At 42.3% G+C, this 15,319-nt stretch overlaps 1 protein-coding gene across 1 annotated transcript in view; it reads left to right on the top strand.

Moving 5' to 3' along the window:
* T265_01999 (hypothetical protein) overlaps positions 1-15,319 on the top strand; it is a gene marked incomplete at both ends in the record, with an annotated part of 89,681 nt that overhangs the window by 28,552 nt on the left and 45,810 nt on the right. Inside the window, 5 exons of the mRNA XM_009166137.1 lie at positions 3,418-3,581; positions 4,644-4,808; positions 8,529-8,955; positions 11,315-11,455; positions 12,970-13,046. Of these exons, the coding sequence (XP_009164401.1) occupies positions 3,418-3,581; positions 4,644-4,808; positions 8,529-8,955; positions 11,315-11,455; positions 12,970-13,046 (974 nt within the window). The remainder of the gene's footprint in view (positions 1-3,417; positions 3,582-4,643; positions 4,809-8,528; positions 8,956-11,314; positions 11,456-12,969; positions 13,047-15,319) is intronic.

Here is a 15,319-nt window from a genome sequence, read left to right as displayed (position 1 = left end):
TTTTATGAGTCGAATGATAAGTTAGAGATTGAAAGTTCATTAGTTACTCACTTCAAACTGGCTGATCAAGGAGATCTCAACGTGCTTGAGCTGAGGTGTGAATGTACACACAGCGTGAGCAGAGATACACGCTTGGAAGTATGTACAGCGCTTTGGCTGGAATAGCACTCGTCAACACTAGTGAAAGGTCACTGTTAAGTGCTACTTACGAGAAGGATGTTATGAAGTTATCGGTTTTGATGTACTCTGCTCTCTCACACAACCCCAGAAGCTGGTTTGAAATACGATATCTAAAGAATGCAGCAAGCACTTTTAAATGGAATACCGTGTGTGAGTTACTTTTAGATCCACACTGATAGTGTTCATAGTCGACAACGTCAACTTGGACGTTGTGAAGGTACATAAATCCGACGGAAATGGGCAAAGCAATCACTGCCCGACCATCATGTTCCGAAATGTTTGTTGATTTTCAAATACTTTTTCGGGTATTGGTTCATTTCATACTTTTGTAAATCGTACATCTTGTAGAAGAAAAGCAGGCACAGAACATACGTAAATTTGCATTCCCCGATGGACTCAAGTTGTGGTTTGTTCTGTGCAATGCCTATCACCATCAGTCCCGCGAAATTTGAGCACTGTGACATAACGTGACCACAATGTACATGGTCTGACATGTCCTATCACCAAATAAGAATGAGCACAAACACCAGCAACAAGAAAATGCCTCCTTTTCGTTGGATAAGATCTCTCCAGATCTCTCCACAGAACCACTGTAATAGGGTTGGATGAGTTATTTATGCACTAAAACGAGTGGATTTCAAGGAACTGTCTCCTTTTTTCCAACAAACCCCACTGAAATATATTCCCTCCGGATAAACTACCATAACCTGCCTCGTTCGAATCATGACCCAACTCTCGCAAGTTTGGTAACTGCAGCTAGCTTACTTTTCCAGCTAAGTGTATTGTATTTTGATCAGATATGTTTAATCAATAGATAATCATGGTTAGAATCATGGATATCCGCGCTCGGTTCTTCTTCGACTTCAACGGTGTTAGGATCTATCATCCTACGCCACGATGATGTTGCTTTTTTCTTCACTCCGCTGGAGGCATTAAATGTGCACACTCACCAGTTGCTACTTGTCGAATTCCAATGCTCAGGACTCGTATTTCAATACTCGGTGTATCGAGTCCGACATACAGGCGAGTTTGTCCGCATACGCGCACACTACAAAACAGCGCAGTTGGCGGACACCGGTGTCGATTGTGTGCATCTGCGCAAAGTCACTGATTTTAGGTGCGCATGCACAAACATAGCGGTGTTTTCAAGGCCGCAGTTCGCTCTGTTACACACGCCATAGCTCACTGTGTAATTCAATGTGCGTCGTTTTGTTTTTGACTGTGCCAAGTGGTTGTTATTGACTCACCGGTTGCTCGCCCAAAGTCCACATCGCACTAAGACCAACTGGCATGATGTGAGTGAGCGTACGTACTCACCTACAAGGCGATGGATTGCCAAGTAAATTTACACACAGCCCAATCTAGTTAATTTAAGTCAAACACACAAATGCAAATTGTCGGATCTGTCACCTAAGTAGAAACAGCTCTTCACCGTGTTGGCTCTGGAACCAAGAACAGTATTATTTTGTGAAAAAGTCAATTCAGGAAGAAGAACTGGATGGACTGGACTCAAGGGATTCGCGTTACTTCATTCCACAGAAGTGAGGAGTTAACAATTCGTTGAGACCATCTGATAGCAATCCAACCAAATACATGACCCGGATAAAGGCCAGGATCCAGATAACCAGATCCAGATAAAACCCTACTCGCTCTCATTACGCGCTGAGCTCACAGTATGACTGTATTCGTCCATTGATATCCAGTTTACACTAAGTCCAGCTTTATAGTCCTTTCTGTCATCACCGGCGTCTCAATACTAGGTACTTGATAACACTTAATGGGCTTTTCGTTAATATCATTTTATAAGGAACGGACTGCAATGGTTCTTGAATCAGTCGATAGTTTGAGGTGAAACGCATGATTTCTTATTCAAAGAAATTTTGCAGGTCGCCGCAGTAATTATGTTGGACCAAGTGATAATCATATGTTGGGATTTCGGGAGGAAGTGAACGAAAAAAACAATTAGATTCGCCATTGACATAACGAGTATTTTCAACTCGCACTGGCCGATTTACAGTGACAGAACGTTAGATTCTGTGGCAGACGACAACTTAATTGGAGGTGAAGTGAAAAATTCGGCTTATCAACACAGTCATTTTTTCGGGAGCTGCCACACTGATGGGTTTTGACAAGCGCCACCTTCTATGCATAAGCGTGTGATTCCTACTGTTTCCTTTGTTTAGAATTCGGGCTACTAATTGAAGCTGAGTGCACTCCTGCATTTCGGATATATGGTGTCTTACATTTCAAAGGATTGTCGACGCATATGAAGTTTTCTACAGTAAATTTGAAATCTGCTGTATCCTGGATGTCAGCCGTATTGTGGACAGTAGTTCCATTCCTACCTATCACTGTATGCCGGTCAAGCAAAAATAAGTGGTACAAGTGTAGTGCTCCTGTCACTTGGGGAACCTTCCTGCTAATGTCACCATTAAAATCTGGAACAGCCCAAAGTGGCTGAAACCTGGCCAATTTATGTTCCTCTCTAACCCGAACTCGATGGGTTTTTCAACGGCTCTATAAATCGGTGATAAACAGTGAGCTAGGTCATCGGCCTTGGAAGGAAAAGCAGGAACTCACTGCCCAGTTCAATTCCTCACAGTATTCTGAAGATAACCAAACATGCATTAACATCGTTTAGAGCTTACAGAGAATTCAGAAGGTTTACAGATACTGTATACCAATAGATTTTTCACCCTGAAGAGCTATGTGAGATTGCTCAGAAGCGATGCTGCTATAACACCAGCCAAAGATCTTCCTTCAGCGCTCGCCAAATGTTAATTGAAACACCAGCACGTGAACTTGTCAATTTATTGACATTTTCAAACATACCTCTGCAACTTCTGCCTCGAAATCCACAATCTCCCATTCCAACATTTCTTTAATGAACCGATTCTTTTTGTGGAAAATTTAAACACAATTCCTTGCGTACCTCCGGTGCAGTCTTTCTCATCCAGGGTTTTTGTTATGGCTATGCATTGCTTATATCCATTATTAGGAGTCCTCAGGTGGTTGCGAGCTACCTGGTAGTCTTTTGTTATTTTATGTCTTCCAAATTGAGCTCCTTATGCTTTCCAAACATTTGTTAACCCTTCCTTTTGAAGCGATAACCTCATGACTGTTGGGCCCGTCTTTGTTCTGAGGTATTTTCGCACCGTTTTGTCCCACATAATATCCCATGGTCTCACCTGTGTCCATCGTGTATTCCTCAGCTTTTTGCGTGTCCTGTCATTCCAGGTTATATGTACACCCAAACTGGCCACGAATGTGCCGCTAAGAGGGCTGGGTTTTGCTGTTGGTCTCAAAGGACTAGATCTGGACGGTAATGGATATGCCGATTTGGCCCTCGGTGCTCCGCTGTCCGACGCGGTGGTCGTTTTGCGAACCAGACCAATAATAAAGTAAGCAAAATGTAGTTCATGAAAGGGTGCAGGTCAGAATGCAGTGCCACACTTATCTGTGCTTCCATAAACCACTATAGACCATGAGCTGAACAGCCACCGCACTGCCCACTACCAACTTTTTCTTGAGCTCATCAGATAGGCTTGGTTGTTGAAATTTCGTCAATCATATTTCATGATCTAGCAGCGAGTTGAATGTACTTGAAAGTGGACTGACATTTTCAGATAAAAATGCAGATTAATGGTGGACCTACGTTTGTTGATGATGTTTTTCGGCTAAAAAGGCCGGATAAATACCCTTTCACATCTCAAGATGTCTAATTATTTTCCTCCATATGGCCTACATTTCTTTAAAAAACTATTTGAACGAGAGATTCTTCTGAGTTTCCCGTTGATGTAATCCTAAATTGCAAACAAAGTAATTCTTACCTTACGATGAATGAGAATCCGTTGGTGCATTGGCTGATTGATAAATCAACTTTAATTGGTTCAGTCCTAACTTATGCTGAGCAGATAGATGAAACCAATATTGGTTTTGCGTTTGGTCGAATAAAGAGACAGCGATTGTGATCATCAAATGTGCCGGTCGGTCGTTCACACTTTTGGTTGCGTTCACCAGCTATCTCAGGTAAATATCCAAACCACCAGTTATAAGCTGATTCTATACGAACAACCATTCATGTAACGGGAGGACGTCAAATACTGCAGCTCGATCAAAATAAATTGACAAAACTAGGAAGTAGATTCCTATGAGTGATCAGCCAAGGATAGTATATAGGCGACTTTTTGTAAACCCACATTCATGCACATACTGAAGGGCAAATCGCCACATTCAGTAAACTGTTAGCAGTTACAAATTGTTGACGGGGATTTTGCAATTACATAGTTAAGCCTCCTGAAAGCTTTGATTAAGCGATACCACGATGCCTCTAGATTTGGTCAACAAAATCGGCAGTTTGGTTAGTACGCAGGCTCAAATTAACTAAGTTCCAGGTTAATCAGCCGTTCTTAATTGTCTCTGATCATTTTTTCTCATGGGTTGTACATTTTCATTGTTTTCAGGTTCAAAGTACATCTTGTCCTTCCTGACGGCTCCACACGCATACCCAGCAATCTTGACTCACTACCCGACTGCACCGCAGAAGCTTCAAATCTACCGGGGTATATGGCACCAAAAGTTCGGTGTCTGAATACGAAAATTTTCATGACCTATACTAGCGTTGACGGGTAAGTGACCTGTAACTTTACAGATAGCGAAACTATTGCTTTGAATGGGCTTCCCTACTTTGACGAAGATGTGGCAGGTGGGCGAAGGCGGACCCTCCATAAGGGTCACTCATCGTTTACATTAAGCGTTTTGACTGTCAACTAGTAATTGCATTCCATGAGTGAATCATTGGCTTATCAAATCTCAAATTACAACATGGTTTTAGCTTCACTAGGAATCTAAGCTCTCTACGGCGAACAATGAACTGTTATACGGTGCCATTTCCAAGTGCTGTGATTTTCCTAACATCTGATCCTGCAGTCACCTTGAAGTTTCCAGCTCCTATTCGGGGTCTTTACCCATTGAACCAGACTACCTTTCCTGGTGCATAGATCATTGGGTGTTATACGCAACATTTTGCCTGAACCAACTAGTGTAAGGTCACTTTATTCATTTGGGTCGTCTGAGGTTAATTGCGTAGGACGGTTTTGTGTTCGCAAAGTTTTTCGGTTTGAATCTCTTAGTTAGAATTGACTGTGGTAAATCGCTAAAAACTGGTTGACGTGGAGTAAGTAATACATTTGGTATACCGTTGTCATTATCTAGTTTCGTAATTTACTTGTTTGCACTAAGTCAACTGAAATTTCGCAATGTTATTCGCTCTAATTTCGGGAGCTAACTTAAAATTACTGGAGACTAAGGACAAGATTACCAGTGAGATATGCTACAAAATCGATGAAACTCTTTTGCACCCATTTAGGCACTCACCACATCCCGTTTTTTTCCATGAAATCTCTCGTAGTTTTACTTTGTGGATCTATGAACTTTTCGTCTGATCTGGACACTTCAAACCTAAGCCTAGAGGTTTCTCAGGGGTGCACAAAAGTAACATCACTGTTTTCGACTATGCCACATTAGGATACTAGTAGCTTTCCAAGCAATGTTTCGAAATGAGTAAACAAATAATCGTTACTTGACAACAGAATAGTTGACCCGGACTACACGTGTATTGACTGTTTGGTGCATAAGTAATATAAGTAAGCAATGTAAGTAGATTTGCCCTTGTGAAAACACAAAAGATGCTTTGATTAGCAACGACAAGAGAAGTCGGACAACCGGAGAACCTATAACAGAATTTAACGATTGCTTTTGAATTTTGAATGAACACTATCGCTCATGAGATGTGCACACAACTTGATTATGAGTGTTTTACTACTCAACAGTAAATCACTTATGCTGAACAGTACAGCGGGCTCACCACTACCGATTGTTTCACTATGAGGCGTCCAAATGACTCTCTAACTGCTCGTCTAGAAGCAGATAAACTAATGTGAAAATGAATGTATACATTATCAACCTTAAACAAATTTACATTAACAAGCAACCCACTTTGTTGAGAGGCCATTGACCTTGTTGTAGGTATAAACATTATTTCAAGCTTGGCTTCTTGGTTCCTGTGCTCAATTTACCCTAGTCTCCGTTTTGTTGCACTAGGCTGCCTCAAGTGTTCAGCTATTTTTTTCCACCTGTTAGGTGATTTACACCGAAAATGGGGTTCAGGCACCAAGAGTGTGTGCACAGAGCTAAAAAATTAAATTAAATGTATTCTCAACGAATGTTGTCTGATCAAGACAGCTTGAAGGTCAACTACTTCAAGTCTTGTCAATCAACTTTGCCCCGCAACACCGACCAGCTTTTTATCTCCAGATGTTAAATTTGGAGATCAAATTCCTTGAGTTTGTTTACCGCTTTTGCAGCCAGATGTCACCTTTCTCCACTGGTGGACACCTATGATTAAAGAATGATGTCGCGGTGTACTAACCGTCATACTGTGTAATCAGGTTGTTCCGATCCCTATTCAGTCGACATATGTAATCCTATATGTGTTACGGAGATACAGCTTAGCTGCACTAGCCTTGACCGGGTCGCAGCATGATCTGGTTTTCACGACCAGTTAAAGCGCTAACCGACACAGTTATCTTCAGTGACGTGTGTAAATTGCTCTGGATTGTTGTGCTCAGCCTCTTAATACCTCAGATCTCCTTCAATACCACTTCAGATTATCTAATCCAGAACAAGTGGACAACTCTCAAAATAATTCCAATAAAAAATAGGTGGAAAAAGAACATTTAAGCATATAACTGGTCCCCATATAAATGACTGTTTCACTCTGTGGACCGACAAAGTCATCACACATCGGTCTTTTAAGAATACGCACCTGTTATTTTGTCTAATCCGTAACCCCTTATTTTTTGCATTCACTTTCTTGAACACATTTGCCTACACAGTGAACCTTTTCTCATTCACTGGGTTCACCATGTCTTATATCAATAACATTAAGAGCTCAAGCTGCTCACATTGGTTTGCACTTCATAAGCCAAAATTTTGGTTACTCAATCAATCAGTAAATCAGCATTCCAGTGTCGCTGGAAGGGTAAAGCAACTGGGCCCAGGAACAGTGTGGCGCGAACGAAAGCCTTGAATCTTTATTGGCCTTCAGAATTCTTTATCCGAAACTGTACCAAATTTTAGCCACTGAGTGTAAGGAACGATTTACTACCATCAGCCCCTCACCTATCACCGTGACGTTCGGTTCTTTTCATGTCTGTGATGTGACTGACGAGAATAAGGCAGCGTACGCCTACGTCGCTTGGCAAATATGATGCAAATACCCTCCTACATATTTGAGTGCGAGTTCTTGACTCATCGTTGGCATGGTTAAAAACGGACTCACTAATTGGTCAGCCTATTGTGAAAAAGCACCACACACTTCTCATGCCTAAGGCATGTTACAGAGACCAGTGATGATTTAAATATACTATACTACGGGTTTTAAGTAGGGCAATGAAAACTCTGAACCTCCATGTTTCATTATGAGTGAAATATGGCTGTCATGGATCGAAGTGGTCACTTGTAGACAGAAAAATAATCATATGTATAAGCTATAGGGTTTTTAAACAATGCTTTTGTGGAGACTGGCGTACAGAATGAGTATAGGAATGAACTTGACTTGGAACTATGAAGAATACTCCAGATGAGAGCTACCTATCATAAGTTCACTTTATTTCTCCATCCGTGGACGGTTAAGCGTATGTTGATTTGGATTGCTCAAGCATTTGGGTGTCTAGCCTTGGCGCTTATCCTCTTAAGTGGTCACAGCTCAGTTTTATCTTCAGCCACTAGGTAAACTGTGAATCTTGTACTATAAAATGAGAGAAACGTGAACATCACTGCGCAATGAAACTCACACTAGGTCACTATTCCTCCATGGGAGAGGTTTCTGTCGTTGTGAATTCCACTCGTTGTGTTGTTCTTCTCCCACATATTGCTATTAAGTTGGGATTTCATTGGGATTTATTAATTATGCCGTAGTGTTCGGAGGCATTAAATGCTCTGTGTTCAAGGGTCACGGTCCTAATTATTGGTATTCATCAAATGAGAATTGATAGAACTCATATTTTGCCCTTTCTTCATTGCTTTCTCCAACTGTGGCACTCTTTAACCCCATATAAAGAAAAGCTCTTCTTTGAGAAGCGTTATCCCATACGCTAACGGCAGTCGCACGGAGCCGTTGCGAGTTTACACTGAGCTTTTATATTTTCCCCTTATTGTGGCCTCTACTTCGGCGTTCGATTCGGCTACTTTATTTAACTGTCCCGGGATTTCTACGTACACATTGCGAGCCGTCCAGATTTCCAGATTGTGGATTCTAAACACAGATTTTTTTCAAACTACTTCAGCAAGCCATGCAAGCCCGATGTTCGCTACAGAGCTACTGTTCTGCTCAAGTCCGATCCACCCACTCCCTGGTTGCGTGAATTGTGGGAGGAAATACCCGCAGGAAGTGAGGAAATCACGACACAGCCGAAAGATTCGACGTGTGGGTCCCATGGCTTTGTTAGCTTGGCGTCCAGTACACTCTTCCACGATTTATCCATCGTCCCTGTTAGCTTCATTGGTGAGAGAAGTGTCAAGGATTATGCAGACCAGGCAGATCGGTTCTTTACGGTGAATAGATCTGCATCATCGGCTGCTGTGAACAGTCCTGGTGGTTATTTGCCGATAGATCTTGAGGCAACGTGCCGTGAACGGATGGAGGATCGAAGTTATAAGTATCCGGTGGAACTCGACCAGGGAACAGCAAAAACCGTTCGGATAGTGTTCCGAGTAAGTTACACTATTCTCCCATCGTATACAGGCAATGTATTTATGAGTGCCTAATCTTCCAACTCATTTAATATGTCCGAAATTTGGCGTTGACCGCTATGTAAATCGAAGAAGTATCTCAGTATTTTTAATGAAACGAGAATAGGGTGACGTATATTTGATTTTCCCCTAAAGTTTCTAGCCATTGATGCGGTAGATTACTAGTGGGACTGATGGTCCACAGTCACGTGAAGTGCGTTACTGGTTTAAGTATCCCCAATCAAGACTTACGTCTCTCACATACTTTCCTCAGTCAGAGACTATTATTATGCATTGAAAAAGTTGTTCACCAGTTATTCCTCACAGGAATCTGTATTCAATATAGCTAGAGGATGCTGCCATCAAAATCTTGCTTCCTAGTGAGAATACATGGGAATACATTATCAGTGAAATTGTAGGCTAATTGTATGAGAAACGGACCTGGCAACTTCCTTTGACCAGGACCTCTATCAACTAACTTATTCAGGATCTCCCCTATCTTCCTCGTACCTAGTTAGCAGTCTACTGCACCGTGTCAACAGCCAGGAACTACCTGCATCTCTAAAGAGCTCTTTGAGTGCTCCATATATCCAAAGATCTTGATTTGGATCGCTGTCGAAGGAACAGGGAACTAGGCCTGAGAGACACTTTTATACAAGTTTAGACTGTCTGTATTCTCGCTGTTGTCTCCGTAGAGTTTCATGTTCGGTGGATGTGTAGGCCTCACCGACTAAAATTGAGCAAGAAGCCCTACCACAGATTGCCAGGTATATCTTAGGCGGGCTTGAGCCCTTTGCTCAAACTTGGAATACCTTCATCACTGTCTCCCCATCCGACCTCAACTTATGTTCCTCCCAGCCTAGAGTCTTACTATTCCGACGACAGAATTACTCGTCGGCCGGGCAATAAGCTCACAACTAACTGAACATACCCACATTTTTCTCTGGGGGAGTAACCAGTACGTGCTAGCTGTGGTTATTTTCAAGTCTGAATCTCCTAGTAAGTCACAGTTCTATCTGGTGTGTCCATAATTCGAGTGAGATCACATTCTCCATAGAACACAAAGCATACTAACGCGAATGACACCATAAAACTCGGTTCTGCATGTCTAGTCATGAAGCTTTTACGAAAGTCTTGTGTTCATAGACGAGTCTTCAAACCACGTAAACCTGTGAGCAGGTGCTGGCAATTCTTCTGTTGAAGCCACCTGTTCATCAGGTTTCAGTTTTCAGCTCACAAAATATGCACCGAAGTACAGCGATTCCGGGTACTACAGCTCCGTTCACTGAGAAGAATGATGATAAGGGGGCCAAAGCCACGCTTTAGATTTGATGGTCCGATCTACGCACTGTCGACAAATATTTGTCCACTTCGACAGGAAGTGTGATTTAGGCAGTGAAAACGATAGCTTTGATGCAAGAGCGCTGTTGACTGTCAGCTTCACTAAGAATTGGTTTGTCTCACCCCACGGTTTCCATCCGGAAAGACGGTAGCTACCGACACAACTGAATTGATCGGTAAGTGTATTATGCTTCGTTGCAAAGTGGTGGGCCGACGGGCCCTGGGTCGTCTTCATCTTGTTCTAGGCTGAGAAAAGAGGGTTCTAGGGATCAACATCTGGCACTTGAAGTACATGGCCCAATTAGCATGGATAGAGTGGACTTTCCCGAAAACCATCCAGCGTACCTCAGCATGACTGACCTGACATTCCTACCAGACCGGAACCATGTTTCGGAGACACTGAGGTCTAACTCAACCCTAATCAGCAAAGCCAACACCAGATCAAAATTGGATCGGTATTTTCTTGGGCGTTTGCTAGTCTGGGACTGAAAAGTGTCGAAGCTAATCACATTTTGTCATTCCATTCAGGAGTTTAAATTAGTGTGAACGCAGTCAGATTGGTAAAAAAAGATTAAAAAACATGGCCCTAAAGGCAACTGAAAAGCTGTTTGTTCTGACGCACAGTGTGTACCAAAACTCAAGATCTTTGAACTAGTTTGAACGGTTTTACTTCTGGACAGTATTTAATAGTATGCGCAGGTGAATATACGTGAGCATACTCGAAGATGATATTCATAAGTCATCCTACTACTGACCGACGCCTCGGAACCTAAATTTACAATCTCTCGTTTAGATCAACAGGTGGTACGAAGCCATCAAGACTTTGAACATTCGTAGTGATTACCCAGCTGGAGTTTTGGGGGGATGGCTGATAAAAGTAGGGTCTTTGCTTTTTTGATGGATGGGCGACTTTTCCCAACTGCATCTCATCCACTGTTTTAAAATATGGTATGGATGCAAAAACTACCAGATCTTTTTGCATAACTCCTCGTGTAATCAGGATACCAAGTTAGTGGATCAAACGAGTCCAGTGCAAATTGGTGTTCGGTGGGTTGCCGATCTACCAGTACCGTATCCAACGGCGGGAGTTATGGATCAGTTCCCCATTTCAAATCCTCGTGAGAACAGCCAACTGATTAAAGTAAGTCAGCTGAGTAAATTGTTCTACATGTTTTGAAAAATGGCAATTCTAAGGTACACAAACACTAGTACATGCGAAAAACTGGTATAATGTGGTTTATTGGGAGTCCTAAATTATGTACTTTTAAAGCCAGAAAAAAAGTGTGTGTGCAGCTGACAGGCAACAGTACTAGGTCAAACCTGGACAATGGAAAATGTTCTGCAATATTATTCCTCAGAGTATGTCTGATTTTCATAAGTTGCGTTGCTGTTTGGTTTGCAGATGAATGTAGGTCCACACAATGAACAGTCGACTGTACTGTGGGGGGCTTTTCAAATTACCAAAAATCTATCTACTAAGTCTCCTCTTAGACCATCGGGTGGGCTTAGAGTGAATGAGCGTGTGATTTTCACCGGTAATGAAGTCTGATCCTAGTTTGACTTCTCAGCTGCAAGGATGTTATGTGGCTCAGCTACAAGCGGAATGCTCCGAATTCGAATTCACTGGAGGTTCGTGAGATACACACAGCTATTGCTTGGCGACCAGGATGAAACAGAAACACAGTACTTCTCAGCTTCTCGGCACAGATTCACTTCACTTAAATGATGAAATTTCAAGGCTTATATTCATATGGTGAAATCGAGTCAAATAGGCTAAATGTTTTCTGTCAATTAGCTCTAAAGACTCGAATGAAGCTTGTTCAATGATATTCGGTCATGCCAAGGTGATTGTCAGTTACTGTGTGGAGATTTTCACAAATGGAGTCACAAAAAATTGCCTAACTAGAATAGTATCTTTTTACGGCATGAACAGATGTGATTCCTCCGAACATCCTGTTCGATCTAACTTTCATGGACTGATAATCGAAATACACGTTTTTGAGCCTTTTTGTAACATTTCGTACAGCTGCAAGCCAATGAGTGTATTTGTATTTTGATCACCGCTTCTTAGTCTGGTAGCATAACTCCTGTTTGGGTGTGGTGTGTGACCAAGCAGTCACAAGGTGACACCTTGAGTAGCGTTGTGATTACCAGTATGCAGGCTTGCTGAAACATTTCAATATCGATTTCACGGTTTCGTTGACCATATTGTTTATGTACCTGTTGTTGTAGCTGCCCGGTGTTAACTCTGTCTGTCAGCATGTGTACAAGTAGTCAAGATCAACCGTGTCCAGGGAAACTGAGAGGTTTAGATGAACAAACGACGCCTTGACATTGTATACAATAGGCAGAGTATGTCAGCTAGAGTCACTGCTTAGACCTGTTGAGCTGTAAAACATAGCCTTATGAAACAACCTCAGTTTTGTTTATGGGCATACCGAAGTGACAGATGCTGTTTGTGTTCATTCATGGACATCTTACCCGAAAGGAAAACCCATGTCCTACGTGCCCGATTCCCGGTTACACGGATCTAGTTTTGAACACAATTAATTCATATCCTTAATTATTTTACGTTGCATCTTATTGTTTTCAAGAGATCATGCTAAAATGGCTTTATCTCTAACCGTATTTTTACTTGCACCCTCTCCTTTGCAGCTCAATTTTGACAACGACTGTACAGTTCGAACTTGCTGTCCCCGGTTGGCAGTCACTTATGAATTCGAAGTTTCAAGGTCAGTTACTTGGACGACTAGAAGGCTCTGATCGTCATGTTGACCAACCCGTCCCTATGATGAACTATTCAGTGAATGAATATTGACTATTTAGTCGCACTATTCGCAAGCACAGGCAATAGGATTATACAGAGGGATGCGAAAATTTGTATTAATTGCTTCAGTAACGAGACGTAAGCACGCAAGCATGCGTTGGAAGCAGACGAAACGAATAGACAGTCATCGGTTAAATAAATTTACGGGAGTATAACTAATGAATATTCAAAACGCCTCATCGAAATGCAGCTGCTGTATGAGTAAACCGGTTGAAGGTTTTATTCATGAAGCTGTTCAAGATTTGCATCATGAGCCCCAAAAGCTAGTTTTCGGGGCCTCACAACCCGGCCTTATTTGGACTAGTAAGTAAATTGTACTTAGACAGCTGAAGCTGGACACAGGCCGAAATTATTCACTCTTCATATACTCTTCCAGTTACCTTGCAACTGCGCAGAAACTCACACTGACAGAATGAGCATGTTAATTGTTTGAGGACTCGCCAATAAATAATCAAAGCAGTAGGGCCGAAGGCCTCCTGCCTCCGTTTTTCAACCGGTTACCGTCTGTCAGTCCCTTGTGTACAACATCATGGTTGGATATATATGTTGAAAAATGTAGTGAATACAACTGTAGGGCAGCTGTTTTTCGCATTTGATTTTCCAAGCCGTTCAAATTCGCGAATATCAGCTGAATTACCCCGCTTGTTTTGCGGGCTCTGCCTTACATCTAGTCAGTACGCCAGTTACTGGCTGAATCATTAGCTTGGTGTATCAACACATTCTTGTTGAATGGAGTGGCATTTTACTCCCAGTTTTGCAGCCTGGAAATAAAAAGGTGACTTCGAATTATGTAAACATAAATCACTATCTGTAAGGTTCCTGAAAACTTTTCGGCAGGCGCAAACGGTTCCGCCTTTCTCGGGGCTCATTAGTTAGGCGCAGTCCCTGAGTTTCCATCAACCTTATAGTCTACTTGAACCATAATTGCACAAAATTCTACTTACGCAGTCCTGTGCATACAAACTTAGTTTTGGCGGGAGAGTCACCCGAAATACAGCCGAATCTCCCCTTCATGTTGTTGTCAATCAGCTGAATGTGCTGTATCAGGCCGCTTCATATTTCAGTTGGTGGGATACTCGAGATATAGAAATACATTGTGAGGACATAAATCACTGCTCATAATCTTGCTAAAAACCATCAGCAGCCCACGACTGATTTTGCTCTTCTTGGAGCTCATTTTCATGAGTCAACATTCAGTCAATTGAGAACATCACTAACGAGAGATCCTGCTAGATTCTAAATGAGTCTTCTGTCAAAACCAAATAGGTGTACAGAGGGGTGTATAAGTTGACCTTAACCTTCCCGCTTCTTTTATATGACAGTGAGGGCTCTGTTTTCGGAGTGGCCTGCGACATCGAGCTATGTTGACGTAAGCAATGCACCATGTGATTCGCTTTGAGCCGCATGTGCGTCCAGTTGAACTCTCGGTGTCTAGAATAAGACAGACGGAACACGACCACATTGAATAAGGGGGACACTTCGGAAGCCATCAGCATGCCTACCTGATGGCCTGCAATTGCCAATTAAAATATAGTCAGTGGGAGTCACATCTAACATCATCAGAGACTTACCACAGAATATGTAGGGCATCAAGACAAGATTTCGTATTCCAGCACTTGGAATCACGGTGTTCACCTAGATTTAATTGCGTGCCTGCTCTGATGATAAGCAGAACCAAGGACACACCCGCATGTCTTTCTGTGGTTAGTCATCGGTATACGTGATTTGTTCCACATTAATGCAGACTTTGGAAGACTCTTCTAGCGACAAATAAAACCCAATTCAGCGAGTCAGGTGACAGGAAGTCTATATATATGGCATGAAATCTATGTAGAGTTTTCAGCATTACCCTTCTTTCTAGACCAGGTTGCTAATCTCCATCCTCCTGAAGCAAACCTTCTGATCGTAACCTTGGTCCATGTGTTAACTTCGGTTAGGCTTTTTCGCCTGGTGCTCCCACCTGGAAGTCGACTAATCTACGAACCATTGGGATACACTTGTGCTGCTTTTATGGAGACATCATTCATGGTAGATTCAAACGTCCGTGCAGCACGCAGGTGTGTAGGCAGTTGGGCCTAGGTAACTGTTGTGTACTTGTCAGTTGAACTAAAAGGTTCCTGGCGTAGACAGACAAGACCGCTGATGCACAGAAATGATGAAGCATCAGAGATGGACTGT

Source organism: Opisthorchis viverrini (genome assembly GCF_000715545.1).
Source record: "Opisthorchis viverrini unplaced genomic scaffold opera_v5_22, whole genome shotgun sequence".
NCBI classification, from domain to species: domain Eukaryota; kingdom Metazoa; phylum Platyhelminthes; class Trematoda; order Opisthorchiida; family Opisthorchiidae; genus Opisthorchis; species Opisthorchis viverrini.
The sequence above is the reverse complement of the archived record's forward strand: the minus strand, read 5'-3'. Positions and strand labels throughout refer to the sequence as shown.